This window comes from Schistocerca cancellata, chromosome 8 (genome assembly GCF_023864275.1).
Source record: "Schistocerca cancellata isolate TAMUIC-IGC-003103 chromosome 8, iqSchCanc2.1, whole genome shotgun sequence".
Classification (NCBI taxonomy): domain Eukaryota; kingdom Metazoa; phylum Arthropoda; class Insecta; order Orthoptera; family Acrididae; genus Schistocerca; species Schistocerca cancellata.
Genome location: NC_064633.1, coordinates 532,319,238 through 532,340,513, shown reverse-complemented (window position 1 = coordinate 532,340,513; position 21,276 = coordinate 532,319,238). Strand labels below are relative to the sequence as shown.

The 21,276-nt window shown below is 40.2% G+C and overlaps 2 protein-coding genes across 3 annotated transcripts in view; one reads left to right on the top strand and one right to left on the bottom strand.

The window, feature by feature from the left end:
- Nucleotides 1-19,008, top strand: part of LOC126094690 (elongator complex protein 1) — a 139,418-nt gene extending 120,410 nt beyond the window's left edge. For both annotated transcript variants that reach the window (XM_049909215.1, XM_049909214.1), the window contains exons 13-14: nt 9,071-9,155; nt 18,884-19,008. In XM_049909215.1, the coding sequence (XP_049765172.1) occupies nt 9,071-9,155; nt 18,884-18,957 (159 nt within the window). In that variant the 3' untranslated portion in view covers nt 18,958-19,008. The remainder of the gene's footprint in view (nt 1-9,070; nt 9,156-18,883) is intronic.
- LOC126095670 (odorant receptor coreceptor-like) overlaps nt 1-21,276 on the bottom strand; it is a 186,462-nt gene that overhangs the window by 3,133 nt on the left and 162,053 nt on the right. The window lies entirely within an intron of this gene.

Genomic DNA, 21,276 nt, shown 5'->3' with positions numbered 1-21,276 from the left:
CAGAGTATCTCCAGAGCAAAAGAGTAGCTACATTTTCCCAAGATTCTTCTGGTAACAGGGCACATAGCTCTCAACAACTGGAGCTCTTCATATGTAGAAATTCATTATCTTTTCCAAATGAGTATTCAGATGTCAAAATAACATATTCTCCACAGACTATGATTAAGGCTATCAGAAGGATGTGTTAGAATATTGAAACCTACTATTGCTGATGTTTTGTCAAGAAAGAAACAGGAGAAAGGGTTTAATCTTGTGTATTGGGGGTTGATTTACCCAGGCAGTTATAGTGTGACTTCTAGAGTGGGGAAAAAATCATTCTAGGACTGGCTGAGACATGAGCCCTGTGCCTTTGGTTTGATAGTCTCACACCTACACCATTGAGCCACACTTGATCTTATGCAAGAGCATCAGTATAAATGTATCCAAGAAATGGCAGTTCTGAAGAAAGGGACTGTTTATACATAACAGACTCATATTTCTCAGTAGATACAGAAAGGAACAATATTCCTACTTAATAGTTTTATGAACATAGATAATGTTGGAATTCGAAAGGTAAGTGTATTTCACTAGAGTAAGCAAACTGTATCTTTAATATAATTAATACAATAAGGGATGATATCTGTAATGAGTTAATGATACTAAATTACTTTCCTTGTGTAATTAAATGCAGGGTATCCATCAAGTTAGCAAGTGAAGTTAGAAAATATTCACAAAATATATTTTTATTTATTTGTCAAGAAAATTGAGTTGATGCTGAAAACTAAAAATTTGAAATAGAAAAAGAAGTCAGACTTATAGAGGAAATCTTGTTGGATATGAACCAAAACGACTAGCATAACATACCATTGGTTAATATTTCTCAACTGACCACTTTGTTTAGAAAGCTCTACAACTGATAATGTTTATGAACTTATTGCATTGTTTTTATGCCTTCACTTTTTTGTCAGCTGACATGACTACTATTGTGGAAGATAAATGTTTTGGACTGTTTCTGTAAACCTCAAGCCAGGCCCAGTGTTACCTTGATGAACATGATAAACCTTCAAACTACCTCCATATTGGCCTGTAGAACTGACTCTTCACAGCCTATGACTGAATCAAGACCTTCATCTCTTCAGTTTAACATCTTGTTATGTGGCCATGCCAGCTGTGTAATCAAATTGGTAACTGTATGAGTGCAGACTATATGACTGCAGACTCTTGAAAATAAATATAAACTATCCCAAGAAAGTCTACTAACAAGGTTTCAAGAACCAGCTGTAAATGATGATTCAATGAATATACTCCAACCCACTAGGTATTACTCACATAGGGATCATGAAGACAAGATTAGAATAATTACAGCATGAACAGCAGCATTCAGTCAATCATTCTTCTCACGCTAAATACATGAATGGAATGGGAAGAAACCTTAATAACGGGTACATTGGGATGTACCCTCTGCCATGCACTTCTGGTGGTTTGCAGAATATGGATGTAGATGTAGGTGTAGGTGTAGATGACTGTATGTTAAACCCCACCCCCCTCTCCCTCCTGTAGAAATTGAGAAAGGGCCAGCTCCTGTCGAAGAAATCTTTTCCTCTTTGAAATTTCAAGCTTTCCTTCCTTTCTAGTTTAGAAAATGGTTGTTCATTTGTACATGTGAAGCATAGACAATAAATTTACAGTCTAATAGGGTCTGCGGCAATTGCTCTGGCATGGAAGACTGAATGTAGTCTTAGCAAGCTGTCATAGGCTTTGTTTATGTATGGACAGAAGGTTAACTACTGTTAGTGATTTAACTTTTGCAGCAGGAGAGGGAGTGTTCCTGTGGGCATTGTGAATGGATACTGGCCAGCTTATATACCACTGGTTAGAGAGGTGAAAGTGTTCTACCAGTTGGCACTGGACTTGCAGCATAGCATATTTTTATACTATGTGTTAGGCTGAGTTAGTAAAACGCCTAACCACACCCATTTGGTGGCACCCAGAGAGCATGCTAATGGAACTCCACGTAAACTCCGTTGGTGCTATATACCACACAGCTGATTGAAGGGGCCTACCTACATTGTAATCTTCAAAAGACCTGATTGCATGATGCACTCTCTCCATAACATAGAGATGGTAAAATAATTGCTTTACTTATGGATAGGTTTCAGTTGATGGGAAATTGGAACAAATGTAACATTTTTGAGAGCAAGCCATGTACTTGGAAGTGCAGCGGCTTCTAGACAGTACATAGAATAAAGCTCTCCCCCAATTGCCACTATGTATAAAGCAAAGAGAACCAAATCATAGTCCTGCCATGCTGGTCTTACCTTTTTCCATGACTCACAAACATAGGAACACTGTGTGCTAGTTATCATGACAGTTAACAACACTGGTTGATGCAAGCATGAAGAGCTTGTGTGTCAGGTACTTACTTGAGATATGAGGCAAGCTGTGCAGTGGCATCATCACTGCTAACACTAAAAGGAGTGGTGTTATGGTTGCTGCTGGTATGAAACACCACTGGCGATGCTACCATTGGTGTAATCCAGCATGAAGTAGTGTCTGTTAGCTTCTCTGTAGCTCTTGTGAAGCCGAACTTCACATTGAAACTTGCACTAGTTTCCATCAAGCATTTGGTTCTGATACATTCTTCCCAGGACCCAGTATGCACACCCATTTATCTTTCACCTCGGTTAAGTGGCGAGTAACTATTATTTCTATAGATATTTTTCTGTATGTATCTGTAGTGCTGTATAAACTTAATTTCCACACGTTGTCTCAGATCTGGCTCTCCAACTCAAGAAAGAGCGCGTGTGAGGTCTAAAAAAGCTTCATACTAGTTTATGTATTCCCCCATGCCCAGAAAAACAAATGGTTCGCGTTCTTGCAGGGCAGGGGTGTCTTCGCGGGTATTCAACACCTTAACTGTAGGAGCTGCTGGCCTTATCCCTATGCCACTGTGTTTAAAAGCTTATTGAGAGCCACATATCCCATTCCGGCAAGCTTACACTGAAAGTCAGCCATGTTGGCTTCCAATGCTTTCATGCCTGCCTCTCCTGTGAACCAAAATTAGCTGTGCATATTACCTCCTGAAATTAATTATATGCAGATATCTATGATATTGTCTTCTTTAAACTTCAGTAAATCGAGCTTATATTAGCTGATGAAAGCTGTTATTCAGTAATCTGTGAATCTACATCTACATCTACATTTATACTCCGCAAGCCACCCAACGGTGTGTGGCGGAGGGCACTTTACGTGCCACTGTCATTATCTCCCTTTCCTGTTCCAGTCGCGTATGGTTCGCGGGAAGAACGACTGTCTGAAAGCCTCTGTGCGCGCTCTAATCTCTCTAATTTTACATTCGTGATCTCCTCGGGAGGTATAAGTAGGGGGAAGCAATATATTCGATACCTCATCCAGAAACGCACCCTCTCGAAACCTGGCGAGCAAGCTACACCGCGATGCAGAGCGCCTCTCTTGCAGACTCTGCCACTTGAGTTTGTTAAACATCTCCGTAACGCTATCACGGTTACCAAATAACCCTGTGACGAAACGCGCCGCTCTTCTTTGGATCTTCTCTATCTCCTCCGTCAACCCGATCTGGTACGGATCCCACACTGATGAGCAATACTCAAGTATAGGTCGAACGAGTGTTTTGTAAGCCACCTCCTTTGTTGATGGACTACATTTTCTAAGGACTCTCCCAATGAATCTCAACCTGGTACCCGCCTTACCAACAATTAATTTTATATGATCATTCCACTTCAAATCGTTCCGCACGCATACTCCCAGATATTTTACAGAAGTAACTGCTACCAGTGTTTGTTCCGCTATCATATAATCATACAATAAAGGATCCTTCTTTCTATGTATTCGCAATACATTACATTTGTCTATGTTAAGGGTCAGTTGCCACTCCCTGCACCAAGTGCCTATCCGCTGCAGATCTTCCTGCATTTCGCTACAATTTTCTAATGCTGCAACTTCTCTGTATACTACAGCATCATCCGCGAAAAGCCGCATGGAACTTCCGACACTATCTACTAGGTCATTTATATATATTGTGAAAAGCAATGGTCCCATAACACTCCCCTGTGGCACGCCAGAGGTTACTTTAACGTCTGTAGATGTCTCTCCATTGAGAACAACATGCTGTGTTCTGTTTGCTAAAAACTCTTCAATCCAGCCACACAGCTGGTCTGATATTCCGTAGGCTCTTACTTTGTTTATCAGACGACAGTGCGGAACTGTATCGAACGCCTTCCGGAAGTCAAGGAAAATGGCATCTACCTGGGAGCCTGTATCTAATATTTTCTGGGTTTCATGAACAAATAATGCGAGTTGGGTTTCACACGATCGCTGTTTCCGGAATCCATGTTGATTCCTACATAGTAGATTCTGAGTTTCCAAAAACGACATGATACTCGAGCAAAAGACATGTTCTAAAATTCTACAACAGATCGACGTCAGAGAGATAGGTCTATAGTTTTGCGCATCTGCTCGACGACCCTTCTTGAAGACTGGGACTACCTGTGCTCTTTTCCAATCATTTGGAACCTTCTGTTCCTCTAGAGACTTGCGGTACACGGCTGTTAGAAGGGGGGCAAGTTCTTTCGCGTACTCTGTGTAGAATCGAATTGGTATCCCGTCAGGTCCAGTGGACTTTCCTCTGTTGAGTGATTCCAGTTGCCTTTCTATTCCTTGGACACTTATTTCAATGTCAGCCATTTTTTCGTTGGTGCGAGGATTTAGAGAAGGAACTGCAGTGCGGTCTTCCTCTGTGAAACAGCTTTGGAAAAAGGTGTTTAGTATTTCAGCTTTACGCTTGTCATCCTCTGTTTCAATGCCATCATCATCCCAGAGTGTCTGGACATGATGTTTCGAGCCACTTACTGATTTAACGTAAGACCAGAACTTCCTAGGATTTTCTGTCAAGTCGGTACCTAGTATTTTACTTTCGAATTCACTGAACGCTTCACGCATAGCCCTCCTTACGCTAACTTTGACATCGTTTAGCTTCTGTTTGTCTGAGAGGTTTTGGCTGCGTTTAAACTTGGAGTGAAGCTCTCTTTGCTTTCGCAGTAGTTTCCTAACTTTGTTGTTGTACCACGGTGGGTTTTTCCCGTCCCTCACAGTTTTGCTCGGCACGTACCTGTCTAAAACGCATTTAACGGTTGCCTTGAACTTTTTCCATAAACACTCAACATTGTCAGTGTCGGAACAGAAATTTTCGTTTTGATCTGTTAGGTAGTCTGAAATCTGCCTTCTATTACTCTTGCTAAACAGATAAACCTTCCTCCCTTTTTTTATATTCCTATTAACTTCCATATTCAGGGATGCTGCAACGGCCTTATGATCACTGATTCCCTGTTCTGCACTTACAGAGTCGAAAAGTTCGGGTCTGTTTGTTATCAGTAGGTCCAAGATGTTATCTCCACGAGTCGGTTCTCTGTTTAATTGCTCGAGGTAATTTTCGGATAGTGCACTCAGTATAATGTCACTCGATGCTCTGTCCCTACCACCCGTCCTAAACATCTGAGTGTCCCAGTCTATATCTGGTAAATTGAAATCTCCACCTAAGACCATAACATGCTGAGAAAATTTATGTGAAATGTATTCCAAATTTTCTCTCAGTTGTTCTGCCACTAATGCTGCTGAGTCGGGGGGTCGGTAAAAGGAGCCAATTATTAACCTTGCTCGGTTGTTGAGTGTAACCTCCACCCATAATAATTCACAGGAACTATCCACTTCTACTTCACTACAGGATAAACTACTACTAACAGCGACGAACACTCCGCCACCGGTTGCATGCAATCTATCCTTTCTAAACACCGTCTGTGCCTTTGTAAAAATTTCGGCAGAATTTATCTCTGGCTTCAGCCAGCTTTCTGTACCTATAACGATTTCAGCTTCGGTGCTTTCTATCAGCGCTTGAAGTTCCGGTACTTTACCAACGCAGCTTCGACAGTTTACAATTACAATACCGATTGCTGCTTGGTCCCCGCATGTCCTGACTTTGCCCCGCACCCGTTGAGGCTGTTGCCCTTTCTGCACTTGCCCGAGGCCATCTAACCTAAAAAACCGCCCAGCCCACGCCACACAACCCCTGCTACCCGTGTAGCCGCTTGTTGCGTGTAGTGGACTCCTGACCTATCCAGCGGAACCCGAAACCCCACCACCCTATGGCGCAAGTCGAGGAATCTGCAGCCCACATGGTCGCAGAACCGTCTCAACCTCTGATTCAGACCCTCCACTCGGCTCTGTACCAAAGGTCCGCAGTCAGTCCTGTCGACGATGCTGCAGATGGTGAGCTCTGCTTTCATCCCGCTAGCGAGACTGGCAGTCTTCACCAAATCAGATAGCCGCCGGAAGCCAGAGAGGATTTCCTCCGATCCATAGCGACACACATCATTGGTGCCGACATGAGCGACCACCTGCAGATGGGTGCACCCTGTACCCTTCATGGCATCCGGAAGGACCCTTTCCACATCTGGAATGACTCCCCCCGGTATGCACACGGAGTGCACTTTGGTTTTCTTCCCCTCCCTTGCTGCCATATCCCTAAGGGGCCCCATTACGCGCCTGACGTTGGAGCTCCCAACTACCAGTAAGCCCACCCTCTGCGACTGCCCGGATCTTGCAGACTGAGGGGCAACCTCTGGAACAGGACAAGCAGCCATGTCAGGCTGAAGATCAGTATCAGCCTGAGACAGAGCCTGAAACCGGTTCGTCAGACAAACTGGAGAGGCCTTCCGTTCAGCCCTCCGGAATGTCTTTCGCCCCCTGCCACACCTTGAGACGACCTCCCACTCTACCACATGTGAGGGATCAGCCTCAATGCGGGCAGTATCCCGGGCAACCACAGTCGTAGTCCGATCGGGGGATGCGTGGGACGAGCTGGCCGTCCCCGACAAACCCCCATCCGGACCCCCACAGTGATGCCCATTGGCAACAGCCTCAAGCTGTGTGACCGAAGCCAACACTGCCTGAAGCTGGGAGCGAAGGGATGCCAACTCAGCCTGCATCCGAACACAGCAGTTGCAGTCCCTATCCATGCTAAAAACTGTGCAAAGAACGTCTGAACTAATCTACAGAGAGCGCAAACAAAACGACACAAAATTGAAGCGGTTATTAAAATACAAGATTGCCTAGTAAATGCAGTAATGCTGCCACTTGTGCACTGCTGACACACTGCTCGGCGGCGGAAGGAGACTACGCGATTTAACACTATTCGAGTACTAAAACGTGATGCTACAACTCTCAAATACTATAATACGCCCGAAATTTATGAATTAAACAATGCAAGTACCAAAAACACGCAAAGAAATTAAGAATTAAACTATGTAACAAATGAGTGAGCTAGGAGTATACGACTTGCTGCTGCAGCTGCTTATCCAACGGCGGCAGGGAGCACACAGACTGGATTGTGGACCCCCATCATGGTGCCACATTACACTCACTCTTGTTGTGTATTGAACCAGTCCCTCTCTACAACTTGATAATGTCTGTATGAGTAAGCAAAAGAGAATGTGGACACCCATGATTTTTTGTCTGTATATAAAATTTGCCTGAGGAATGGGACATTATCTCCTGAAATGCACTGTTTGCTTCATAATGCGGGTGCCATTAATAAACAGTAACAGAAGTAATTTTCAGAGACTGTTCTCATTCAGAATAACCTTCAGTCACTCACTCTCAGTTTTGTGGTTGAGCAAGTAGATGTACAGGTTATGACACTGGACATTCTTTTTGGAGGAGCTCCATGTTCTCTAATGACTTTGGCATCAATAGTATTTAAATGGCAACTATTTTTTGTTTTAAACATTTATATAATAATATCAACTCATGCCCAAGGAAAATGCTTCTCACTTAAATTTTTTAGAGTGCTACTTTCCTCTGTGTTCTGTCTATGAACGTCATAGCTGCAAAAAAAAAAAATCTTTCTTCACTTTTAATGTGGTATTGCTAGATAGTGGTCATTACAAATATACACTAGCCTGACAAATCCCCTATCTGGTGGTATGTAAACATATTACACTTTCTCCACCAAATTTGTGTGTGTGTGTGTGTGTGTGTGTGTGTGTGTGTGTGTGTGTGTGTGTGTGTGTGTGTGTGTGAGTGAGAGAGAGAGAGAGAGAGAGAGAGAGAGAGACTAATGGAGGAGATCAATTTTTGTGAGAGTACTTGATTTGGGTGGAGAGTCTCCTCTGGACTCCAAAATATTTTCTTAAATCCAGTATCCCTCAAGAAATATTGTACTGCAAAACTGTTTGTCACTCTTCTTTCTTCCACTGTGTTATGTCTTGATAGTTCGGAGGACAGTTATTGTGAAAACTTGTAGGATAACTACTGTGCTTATAGGGATTCATCCACACATGCACAGAAACAAATTAGGACTTTTTCAGTTGCAGCCACACACTGCAAAATTTATGTCTGTAGAACAACATAAGTACAAAACAAATATGACAATCTGTTAATTAGGGTGCTATAAATTGTATGAGTATTTCTATGTAAAAATATATGAAAAAACATCCATATTCCAATGTTGTTCATCTTTGCACTGTAATAGAGTGGATACATTCCTGTCCATTTATGCTCTTTAATTAGACACATGATAACCTTCTGAAAGTTGGTAAGCACTGTGATGTATTCTTGATGGAGTTGTGTGTTACATAAGCATACCTGCATGATATGTAGAACATAATATATTGTATTATTTTGAGTAAGTAATTGGTTGTTATCCATAACTGAGGCATTTAGTTGTCAGTTTGCACATGAATGTGCCTACATGTGCACAACAATATTATCCTCACAAAAGGGTCACACTCAACCTGGAGCCCGAGTGACTGCTCATCCTTGTTAACATTCTTACTTGTCACTATTTCTTCCCTGAGGTAGAAACTAATAGTTCCAAAAGCCAGGATAGTTTCATGTACTTTTATGTGTATGTATTGGTAGCACTAAGACTTTCATCTCTTGAAGATAAGTACTGAGAGCAATTTTATCTCATAATTTCAGAATCTAATTATACAAATATCATTAAGATTCTCTTTCTTTGTTGTAAATATTGCTTAACTGGCCATTTCTTTCTTTCCAGAGCTTTGGACCAGATGCAACAACGAATAGCATCATCGAGTCATTCAATGCAGGTGTTTCTTCTGGAACGAACCTTCATTTGCTAGGTAATATGGAGGAACATTTCATTTCTAATATGTGCTAGTCAAAGAGGTGTAGTGCTTAAGTTATTGGACTCCCAGTCAGGAGAACCAGGATTCAGTTTCCCATCCATCATCCAGATTTATGTTTTCCAAAGTATCCTAAATTGTTTAATGCAAATATTGGATGGTTTCCTTGATAAGGACACAGCCAGATTCCTTTCCCAATCCTAGCTTTTACTCTGTCTAGAGTGACCTTGTTGTCATTGGGATGTTAAATCATAATCTTCCTTCCTTTTCTAAGATGTAGAGGATGTAATTCTACAAAATTCTAATTATTTGGCTTTCCAGAAGTGAAATGTGCCATTTCCACAGCAAAAATTGTGATATTTGTTGTGCAGTGTAGCCTTCTAAACGTGTTTTCCAGTTTTTGAAGCAATTGGTAAATTCTTATGTAATGATTCTATTTTATCCTTCATCTACAGCGGATTTGCAGAAACTGTCTCGATCCCGGTCACCTGGTTAGTCATCATGACTTTACGAGTCTATTTTTCAAAACCTTTGTCTGAAATTTGTCCATTGTGTCTGTAGCCCAATACACATGAAGACTCATGTATGTCATCTTTCATCTACGCTGTATTATTGCAGGGTGTTTATGACCCGGGACAACATGGAGATACGGGAAAACCCGGGAATTTTTTCATGCAGGAGAAAACCGGGAAAAACATGGGAATTTTTAGAATTCTGGGAATTTTTCATTGTTTGTTTTCAGTTAAATTTTTGTAACTTTGACTGGTAAGAACTGATACTCTAACAAAGGATATTACTGTATCTCCCTACTGCAGCAGTAAAACATGAACGAGAGGGAAAAAAAGGAAAATAAGACTTAAGTTGCGGAAATACGCCATGTACAACAACAAAACACAGCTCTCATACAAGTGTCTGCCAACAGCAAAATGTGTCAAAGGCTTTAGGAAGACTATGCAATCCAGAATGAGATTTTCACTGTGCCGTGGAGTTTGTGCTGTTATGAAACTTTCCGCCAGATTAACTGTGTGGTGGACCGAGACTTGAACTCAGGACCTTTGCCTTTCATGGGCAAGTGCTCTACCATCTAAGCTACCCAAGTACGACTCGTGACCCGTTCTCACAGCTTTACTTCTGCCAGTACCTCGTCTCCTACCTTCAAAACTTCACAGAAGCTCTCCTGTGAACCTTGCAGAACTAGCACTCTTGGAAGGTTTGCAGGAGAGCTTCTGTGAAGTTTGGAAGGTAGGAGATGAGGTGCTGCTCTGGGGACGGGTTGTGAGTGGTGCTTGGGTAGCTCAGATGATAGAGCACTTGCCCATGAAAGGCAAAGGTCCCGAGTTAGAATCGCGGTCCGGCACTCAGTTTTAATCTGTCAGGAAGTTTGACTATGCAATGCTTCATAACAACAAATTGCCTGCGATTAGTGTGACATCACAACTGCTTACATTAAATTTGTTTGAGCAGTTGCGAGCGAGCTCATGCACATGCACAGTTGAGTCGTGTATGAAGAGTACCTTCTCCCATTTGTGGCTACAGAAGTGTGGCAGTTAGCTGTATAAGCAGTAGCAGCATGCAGCCAGATGTTACCCAGAAGAATTTTACTGACACGCCTAAGCTGCCCGATTCACACATGTGGATCTAGGGGTTGGGGGGCAAACCGGGTATCTGTCTTGGGTGGCAATTTGGGGGGGGGGGGGGGGGCAAATTCATTATCCTTCAGGAAAAAGATCTTGTTTCAAAAAGCGGGTCACCCAGTGCACGTTGGTCTGTCGATTATTCATATGACGTGGAAACGCATCCCAGATGGTTTTTGAACATTCTTTAACAAATTCTAAGTTGATTTCTGAATGAATCATAAGTTGATTTTTAAATGGGTGCATAGTGTATGTGATGTCTCTGCCAGGGGAATCCCCGTTGCATCTAGAAGTAAACTTTCTTGCAGACAAAAGGGGATGGTGCTATACCAGCTGAACGGAATAAAGCCTAACGGGTGAATGCCAATTGCTGTTTATGTGGTTGACTGGGTTTGCAAATGATCAGCGTTGTTATAATTACTAGTAAAATCCATAGATTCAGACTACCAGAGTGGAAATAAACAACTAACAGGAATAGCGGGCAAGAAAGATTACATGTTATCTTCTCAGAGTACCTCTGCAAACTCTTCCAAATTTCATGCAATGGTTTACTATATTTAATGCTGCATAATAACTGCGTTGAACATCGAAACAAAATTAAGTCATTTATGGGGGGAAGGTATCAGTCAAGAAGATGTGTAAAAAATCTAATTTTTGGGCTGAATAGTTTTTGTGGAATCAAATGATACGAGTGTCAAAGAGTCGGAACACCATGTGTCAGCACAGGTGAGCAGTGCAGTGACAAAATCGCGCACAGTGAGGAATGCGGGGAGCACGTCTCTGTAGCAGCGAAAGGGTTAATGCGGCCGTGGTGGCTTTACTTCATGAACTGCGCTCCCCCCTAAACGTATGCTTGCGAACTATGCTATACTATGGCGCTGCTTCTCTTGGCGCGTGCGTCGTGTGCAATTTGGCAACGCAGCAATCTCGCGCGTCTGGGCAGGCATGCGCGAGCCGCCAAGATAAAAGAATTGAACTATAGTAGCATTACTCAAAGTCTCTCTTACGTGACTCTTAGAAGAACGAGCACCTCATTAATTGCTAAATATTCCACAGTTTTCCACATGCTCATTATGGGCAATGTCAGCAACTATATCTTGAATGATACTTCAAGCACGAGGTCCAGGATAACTTAATTGAAAACTACTGAACTGATTGCAATGACTGCAAGTATTTTATCTTATCAAAAGGAAAAATCACTTGAGAAAACTGCAAGGGCGTGGAATGGATGACCACTACTGAGGAGACAAAATTACAGTACTACCAATACATACACACAAAGTACAAAAATTGTCCTAGCTTTCAGAACTATTGTTCTGCTCTCGGGAAGGAAAGAAGGATAGCTTGGGGAAGGTTAGCAAGGAGGGGCAATTCACATAAACCTCAGGATGGGAGAGACCCGCTTGTTTTGAGGACAAGGGAAATCTGAATAGATGGCACTCCTTACCTTCACAACAGGTGGATCCCTCTCATCCTGGAGTTTGAGTTAACTATCACTCTTTTGTAACCTTTCAAAAAGTATTGTTCTTTCCTGCCTGAGGAAGGAACTAAAAGATCTTAAAGCTAGAATATAACAATTGCATTCCATTTAGGATTTTCCATTGTTTGAAAGCTAGAATATTTTGTTGTATTTTTTACTTGTCTATCAGCAGTACAGGAATTTAACCTTATGAAGGTAAGTACTTGCCTGCCAGTCTGTCCCTTTCTATATATTATCCTGTTTTTACATTGGTATTTATAGGACATTTCTTATGGTTGTGTTTGTCTCTGTACTTGGTCCTCCGACTGTGATTCTGTTGTCACTAGAGGTCTGCGTGGATAAGAAAAGTGCAATCCACATCTGCACTGCATCCGCAAGTTCCTAATCCGCAACCGCATCCGCAAGTTCCTAATCCGCATCCGCATATATTTAAGTTTTGAATGAGTAATTAATAGTAATAGACAGTAGTACTTAGAATTATGGTATCTAATGACATAGTTACTGTTAGGGTGCCAGTTCTGCGACAACTTAACTACTTTTGAATTCTTAAATCACAGGAAATGCTCTATACCTACTCTAAAGCAGGCCATTCGCAACAGGAAAGCATTGGCGCTTCGGAGCACACACAGTGGCAGCTCGGATCTCGTGAGATTGGAAACGCTATTTGAAAAAATAAAATTCAATGTAATAGTATGAAATGATGAAAATGCGTGTGTAGAAACAGTTATATTTCGCTGCTCTTGTGCCAAGGCAGCTGAAAATGACGATGGTTTTAATCTGTTACTAGCACATTGCATCATTTACCGACAGTTTTTTTGTACTCACTGCTTGGATGTGTCAAATTTTGAAGCCATTTATGTCAGCTGATGATTATATTATAGCTTACGCGTTCAGTCCTTGTCATTTCCAGGTGAAAATATTTACGGTATCAGGCCTACACTGCAAAACGCTGGTGCACCTGTGAAAAAGTTAAACTGCCAGCAATAATTGGCATTGTCTGGAAGAAATAACTCGGCTTCCAAAGAGTGACAACAAAATCAGTGGCTATAGAAATTAGGAGCCCATTTAGCTTTAGCTAAAAATACGATTGAAATCTCGAACGTCACCTTTTGGCTGATTTATCGAATTAAGACCTAGCGATAAATGAAATGTCTGTTTCATTCTCAACTAAACAAAGTTTTTCACACTTTAAAACATCCTCAACATTGGTCTAAATTACTAAGACAAAATTTGCAGTAGATTTCGCAGTTAATACTTTCAATGTTAAAAAATAATTTTATTTTTTTTCCAGAGTTTAATGGAACTGCAAACGATTTTAAGATATCTATATAAAAACCACTGTCCCATAACTTCAAATGTTAGTCACTGTTCCCTGTTAAGCAATACCGAGTTACAGTTAAAATCTTCAATTTTGTTACGAATTTCAGCCCTTATCTTTTCTAATTGGCTGGTAAATTAAAAGGCACATTATTATTTTGGATGATTTGAATATTTTGTCTGTTTTCAATGTGATCAGAATAATCTTTCACGAGCTATCGCAGTCACAGCTTGTTGGTGGTCGTCAGCTGTAGTTTGAAGTCCCACTTGTAATTAATTACAAGGCCCGCCATGCCACCGCTCCGGTCGGACTGTTTCACTATTCACAAAGAACGACAATGCTCAGCGGCTGCAAATGTTACTGTAGTGCACGCTAAAATTTAGGTAGGCATTTATGAAATCATCATTACCTAGTTCAATAATATTGACGTGTTAGTTGTTGAATGTTCTTGTTGCTAAGAGTAAAAACTTTAAATTGAGCTCTTTAATATGAAAATTACAACAAAACAAATTGCTTGTTAAATATTTCCTTCTTTTACCTAATGCTACTTAAATGTTCTTGGTGGGAATAGTAAAAATACTATCAATATGTCGAGGAAATTCTACTATAAATATTACAATAAAAACTCACAGGTTTCAGATTAAATACTTTCATCTTCTGCTTGCTTCTGATTCAAATTCTGTAAAAGAAAGAATCAGATTGACAAAAAAATTGTAACTAATTCAGATAAGCCCAAAAAATACAGTGAAGTAAGAGAAGCTGTACAAGGACCTTTTTACTTTGGAAGATTACTGTGCAGGAACATGATGTCATCAATCGTCTGTGGCTTCAAAGACATGCGTCGGACCTGCATTATTTGTCCCGCAGTAGAGAAGCTTCTCTCAGATAGCACGCTGGACGCTGGAATGCAGTGCACGAAGTATGCGAGTTTGGAAAGACGCGGATAGACGTTTTCACGTCCATGCCACCAAGTTATCAGGTCGATGCCTTCCAAAAATTGGACTTTATCATTCGTATATCTGAGAATTTCATCTGACGCAAAGTCAAGATCCCTCGTCGATTCATCTTCTTAGGAATCTTCAAATTCATTAAAAAGTATGTCAGACTTCTGTTTTTTTGCAGGAATTCCAGATGTTATTTCCTCCTTATCTTTAAACTGTGGACAATTTCTCGCAACATAATTTTTCGCATCCATTACAACTTCATCTTTTTTGGCACTGCTAAGAAATTTTAGGTTTTTATATTTTGGATTCAAAAACGTTGCAGGTTTATGGGTTACTGTTATGTCCCATTTGCTGATTGAAATAGATTTGGCTGTACTCTTTAAATCTATCAGAAATGGGCCGTCACCATCATTTTTTTTAAGGAAGAAGAGAAATTTTAACTTTCACAACACACATAAATAGAGCGTAGGGATTTTGGAAGCTTCGAGATCACAAGAAGCTATTTTAAATGGTGTCAGAAAGGTTATTATATCTTCCAACATCCTTTTGTCTATAGAATCAATCAAATTATCTTGATTTTTCTCTGACAAAATTGACAGAACTTCAAACCATTGTGAATTGACAGATTCAAACATATCAAATTTACTGTTCCATCATGTGTCTATATCTCCTTTCAATGACTTCTGAAGGCGATTCTGAAGACCAGATCTTTTAAAGAAAGTTGTGATAGCTCGACAGGAATTTATTAGTCGCTGCACGTAACTCTTCTCATCATTCGCGTCTCCTCGAGTCTTGTGCTCCAGCACAGTATTAAGAATGTGTGCTGAGCACGAGAGCCTCTTGTATTGGCGAAGTGCTGCCACAGTATTTGGACCTCTATCCGTAGCGAATACGATGTTATTCACAGCACTGAATAAATCGAACGACCGTAGTATCTTAATTAATTCAAGTTTAATGTTTTCTCCTGTTTTTTAAATCTCACTCTCAAAATTTCTGGTGCACAACACTCGATCCTCAAGTTTCACTTCTTCATAATTAACATAATGTGCAGTCACTCCCATATAGTTTATTTTATGGTATGAATTAGTCCATAAATCGACAGTTAGTGCTCGACCTATATCTCTCAATATATTCTTCATTTCTGCGGAGACAGTTTCACGCAGACGATCGGCTGTTTCCTTCAAATTTCTGGATATGGTGGTTGGATGAGGTAGCAGTTCCTTAGCACTCACTGCACCATACTTGGCCCCCACATCAATTAGAAACTGTGCTGTGTCGAGAAACCCAGATCCACATGCAACTTCGAATGGTAAAATGTCTTTGCTGACAAGATTGATAAGTTTTTCTGTCGCGGCTGTCTTGAAATTTGGCGGAACTTCAGGAACTTTCACCTCTCTCTTGTAATTTAAATAAGTTATTATGCTACTTTGTCCAGCCTCACACGAATGTTTTAGCAAATTTGAAGTTCCACTTTTGTGTTCAGTGTAGGAATAAACTTTTTTACATGCAAAACAAGCAACTATATCTTTTATCTTTTTGTTGCCATCAAATATGTATCAGATTTTTTTCCAAATTGGCGATTTCAATTTGTTTTCCTTCAGTAATGTAAAATCACCTTTTTTCACCTTGCACGAAATTGTATCCGTCGATATGGTGTTCATTTGACGAAAGAACTCTGACTGATATTTGCTACGATGCATATTGTCACTCGGCCACTACAAAGCGCTAACTGAAGGCAGCGGAAAATTGCAACGGGCACCTGTCTGGTAGACAGTGGGCAGGTTTGCCACCCAGAGAGCACTTCACAGGCCACACACAAGACACGGTCGCGGAAACAGATTAGGCGCAGGTCTCTTGGGTACAGCTACGTCGGTTGTAGCCAAGGGCTGAGGACAACAGACATCCGTTCTACCCAGGCCCTGCAAGATTCCAAGAATGTCAACAGACTTGAAGTTTTCAACTAACATTGCAACATACGTACTGGGCAGATGCCTTGCTCATTATCTGCAGATGACCCGCGGATATCCGCCCCGGTCGCGATTTTATCTGCCAAGTAATAAATACCGCAGGTATCCACGGATATATCCGCAGTCACTCCCATATAGTTTATTTTACGGTACGAATTAGTCCATAAATCGACAGTTAGTGCATGTCATTCATAGGTAATACTGAAGAGAAATTCGCAGCACATGTGAAGAAAAAGCTTCTCGTTATCCCCTAAAATGCTGTCTATAATGCCAGTCAGTCAGGTTGTGTGTGTTCAAACTGTACTTTGTCATTTTGAGTGAAAAAGAGTCGTTTGTGCAGTCAAATGCCATCACACATTCATACACAACAATGCCAGTGATAAGTATCAGAATATTCCTAATTCCAAGGCAAATTAGGACCAAAAATTTAAAAAAGTACTGTTTACTTGCAAAAATCTTGTAATCTACCTAGCAAAATCTGGAAAAATGGGAGAGAATAGTTTTCATTGTTATATCCAAAACATCCTCTTAACATTTACAGAAAATGATTCATTGATTTTGTTGGACTCTCTGACCTGGACATAACAACAACACCTCTGTCTTTAGGACGACAATGAAAAGATTATTAATATAATGAGGATTCCCCGCAGAACTAACGTTGTGATTCAGCTTCTCGATAATTTCAGGAAATTGTCGCATAACACAATTTCTGAAAGTTCTTTCTCACTTCAGGTTTATCAGCAAAACAGTGTTGTTAAACAATGTATTTTTGTTTGCATCACATTTTATGAATTTGATTAAGTATGAACTCTACCATACACAATATGCAGAATCACAGCCACCATTTCTTACTCCATTCCAGGTCTGTATAAACAAAACTGTGAAGAGCCTGAATGCATTAATTGTCCTTTTACCAGGTGTGCCTGGTGTAAGGAAAATGTTTACTTTCATCATCCAGTAGACTTTTCGTATTTTTGTGACATTACAGGGAATAAAGAATAAATTTTCATTTTTAGTAAAATATACATTATTCAAAAATTATCATAAGCACTGTGCTACACGATTCGTTATAAAATATTAAAGTCCGGATTGATTCACCATATACAATTTACGTTACTCGTGGTCTGGGTTTGAAATGACCTGACCCCACCCCTCCCTGATAAACCTCCCACAGCCAAATCCTCTTCCCTCCCTGAGGAAGTAGCAATTTGGTTTCAATTGACTAAAGAACACATGCAAATTTGTGGAGTCTGTAAATAAATGTTGGTTTCATTTTGAACAGATTAATGTGGTGAACCTCATTCTTCTCAAACATCATTCTGCATGTTGTTCAAGAGTGTATGTCTTTCTCAGAATCTGCAAAATGCTTGTCCTCATGGATCCTTAACTCTTTAAGTCATAGATCTTGAGCTTCAAAAATATTTGCGTAAAAAGTTGTGGCTTGTGGATGAATTTAGTGAGCCAGAAGTGCGACTGTTGCCATCATTTATTGATGTGACAGCTCATGGGAACATATCTCATATTGTTTTTGGTGATTTGTGCCACATCAGATGTCACACCATCTTATTAAACTGTGCAAAGCTAGTATCTTTGACAGCACAGTTCTGAGAAAGATAGTCATTGAGTATTTTCATATAATGCTCAGATTTCACCATAATAGCATGCCTGTTTCCACATTCAAAAAATTTTGTTGGTCTTAAAATGCAAAATGAACAATGTCCAAGTCATGCTTTTAACCTTCTTCCTTTTCAAAGGTAACTGGTGTTCAGTAACCACAGGTTTTCTTCTGCTCAGTATCTAAATTTTTGTTTTATGATATAACCATTTAGTTGGCTATGGACTTCATAATTGTGATGTTATTGTGTTTGAAAGAAGTAAGCAATTGTACTAGTGGTATTTTTCATGCATTTATTCTTCACTGCTCAAGTTTGTGGCACTTAGATGCCAAGATCTGCCTTGATTAGAATAATGACACACACATGGTGATAAACTGTATCAAGGAAAAAATAACTATTTCACTGATTTTACTGAAATACCTGTATTGCTTCACTATATTAAGTTACTTGACAAGATTTTAAAAATGTTTTAGTGATCTTGGTTCGTCCATGAAAAGAAATGAACAGTGTGTTGATCAGGACAAGGATGGAACTGCTTTTAAAGATCTATAATGATTACTGCATATTGATAATTTTTACTTATGGACTGTCTGACAGCAACTGAATAAAACACAATTTTAGTGCCATATGTGTTTCGCCTTTATTTTCTGCAAGACATCATCAGTGGCGTGGAATATGTATATATGTTGGCTATTTAATTTACATTTTTGTAATTGTACCTATAGGTTATAAACAGTTCTGTATAATTATGTTTCATTTGTTCCAGAACCCCATGTCAGATATCCTCCTACAATGACAGGTTCTCAGTGGAAGCTGCAGATATTGGAAAATAATGCTTGAGTGTTAATTTATGTATGATAACTGTAAATAAATTTTTTTTAATTTGTTAAATTAGCTATTTTTGATATTTTCTTTCTCTGTTTTAATTATCTAGCACACAACATTTCCTTTGATTAGCATGAACCTCTTTTGAATTGTCTGATATGTGAAGATAAAAAAGTTAAAGTGTAGTAATTTAAAACAAAGTTAATACTTAAACAATGCCAACTGAAAGAATTTGTATTGTTAAAAAGTGCTATTACACTGCCAGACAATGGACTCAGATTTGGGATGATGACAGTTCATAACTTGTCTGGTCATTCAGATTTGTTTTCCGCGATTTCCCCAAAATTCTCAAGGCGTATGTCAGTAAAGTACCTTTAAAAAGTAGCACAACCTATTTTCTTCCCCATCCTCTGAACTTGTGCTTCATCTGTAATTTTCCTGCTTTCCTTTGGTTGTGAAGTATGTCATAGAGCCATTGAATCCTCTCCTGAGGGAAGCTGCCCCACAACTGTTATAACTGGTTTTTGATAACCTGGATGTTGCTACTGGGTCCAAGCTGGTCTCTCACATATTCTATCAGGGATAGATTTGGGGCTCTTGCTGGCTACAGAAATACCTCAACATCACGCAGACAGTTCATTGAGACACATGCCGTGTGTGAACAAGTGTTGCCCTGCTGAAAAATGGTACCACAATATTGTCACATGGGAGGAACCACATAGGACGTACCAATTTGCCTTCAGATTTCCCTCATTCACTACCAGCTGTGACAGGAAGTCATACCAATGGCTCCCCACATAAGGCAGCCAGAAATAACACTGCTGTGCCTCTCCAGAACAGATGAAGAAAGGTACCTGTCACCAGGTTGCCACAGTACTCGCCGACAATGCTCATTCAGGATAGTGCAGAACTGGGATTCATTCCTGAATGCAGTGCGACACCATTTATCAACAGAGCATAGATATTGTTTTGCTAAAGACAGCCTATGTGTGGGATGGTAATTCCCTTGTCTGCTTGCTGGTAGTCTCTGACAAATGGTACAGGAAGGTGCAGAATGTGCATGGTCCATTATGTGTTCTCTTATTACAGAGGCAGATGTGACGGTGTTATGATGTGCTTGGTGCGCCATACGGCAATCCTCCCTTGTGATCAGATGTCATTGACCAGAACAATGATGAGAATGCCTGCCTTCACTGTCTAACATTTCACCACTGTCACTTCTGAATGCCCCTCAAATCTGGATATTGCATAGTTTGAACAGCTAGCCTAATGGGGACCCACAATGTTGTCCCTTCCAAACTCTTGTCAGGCGTCGATATTGCTGGCTCACCAGGGTATGCAACATTGCCATGGGCTTCACAGTAATCAGTCAGCATCTAAAGCTGTTCGCACCCTGTATGTACCCTGATAACAGTACTAAAGATGAACAATACTATGCACTCTTTCACAGAGAATAGCAACTCTAAACACTTACATACATGCTGGTGGTTTGCACGTGTACAAAGTTACATTCAGCTCTGAGCATGTTTCTGGCTGCTTCACTTTTTTTAGTCGGAGCGGAGAGAGAATTTTGAGCAGCAAGAGGGAAAATACTAATTAAGCACAACAAAATGATATTTTCAACATGCAGAAGAATTTAGTATGAAAAATTGCTGTACAAATGTTATGAAGGAACAAGAAGGCTATTTTCAGTCATTATAATTGACTGAACAAACAAGAGTAGGGTAAATAGTTTATCAAAAAATGGAACTTAGTTGTAATAATGGATATGTTGCAGACTATTATTTCATATCCCAAGGAAAATTGTTAGTTACTGAATCTCATTGTTCTGTAAAGGAAACAACCACAATCACAAAACTTTCTCCCCAGTGCAAAATTTATGTAGTTACATTGGTACATCATGACTGTTTAGCTGGGGACTTCCTCTAAAATCCTAATTTATGTTTACATTATTGCCTATCGTCTTTTCCTATCCAAATATGTTCCATTACACATTATTTATTTTGTTTCTGATTTTCATTTCATTAGGATTCTGTTCCTCAATAGGTAAAAATGGAACTGTTAGAGAATCACTTTGCTGTTCTTTTTTTCTGTCTGTTCAACTATTAAGACACCTTTTTCACAGGAATGGTATAGGTATGAAGCTGAAATTTGTATCAGGTACTAAGGTCAGCAGGCCCTTGGTGGTGTAAAAATGTTAAACTTCCAAGTCAGTGCAAACAAAAGATCTGATAATATATGTCACATATCTTGATACTCGCAGACTCACTCATCAAAACCTATAGATCCAGTAGCAGTAAAGTGCGTGCCTGCAAACCAAGATGTTGCGGGATT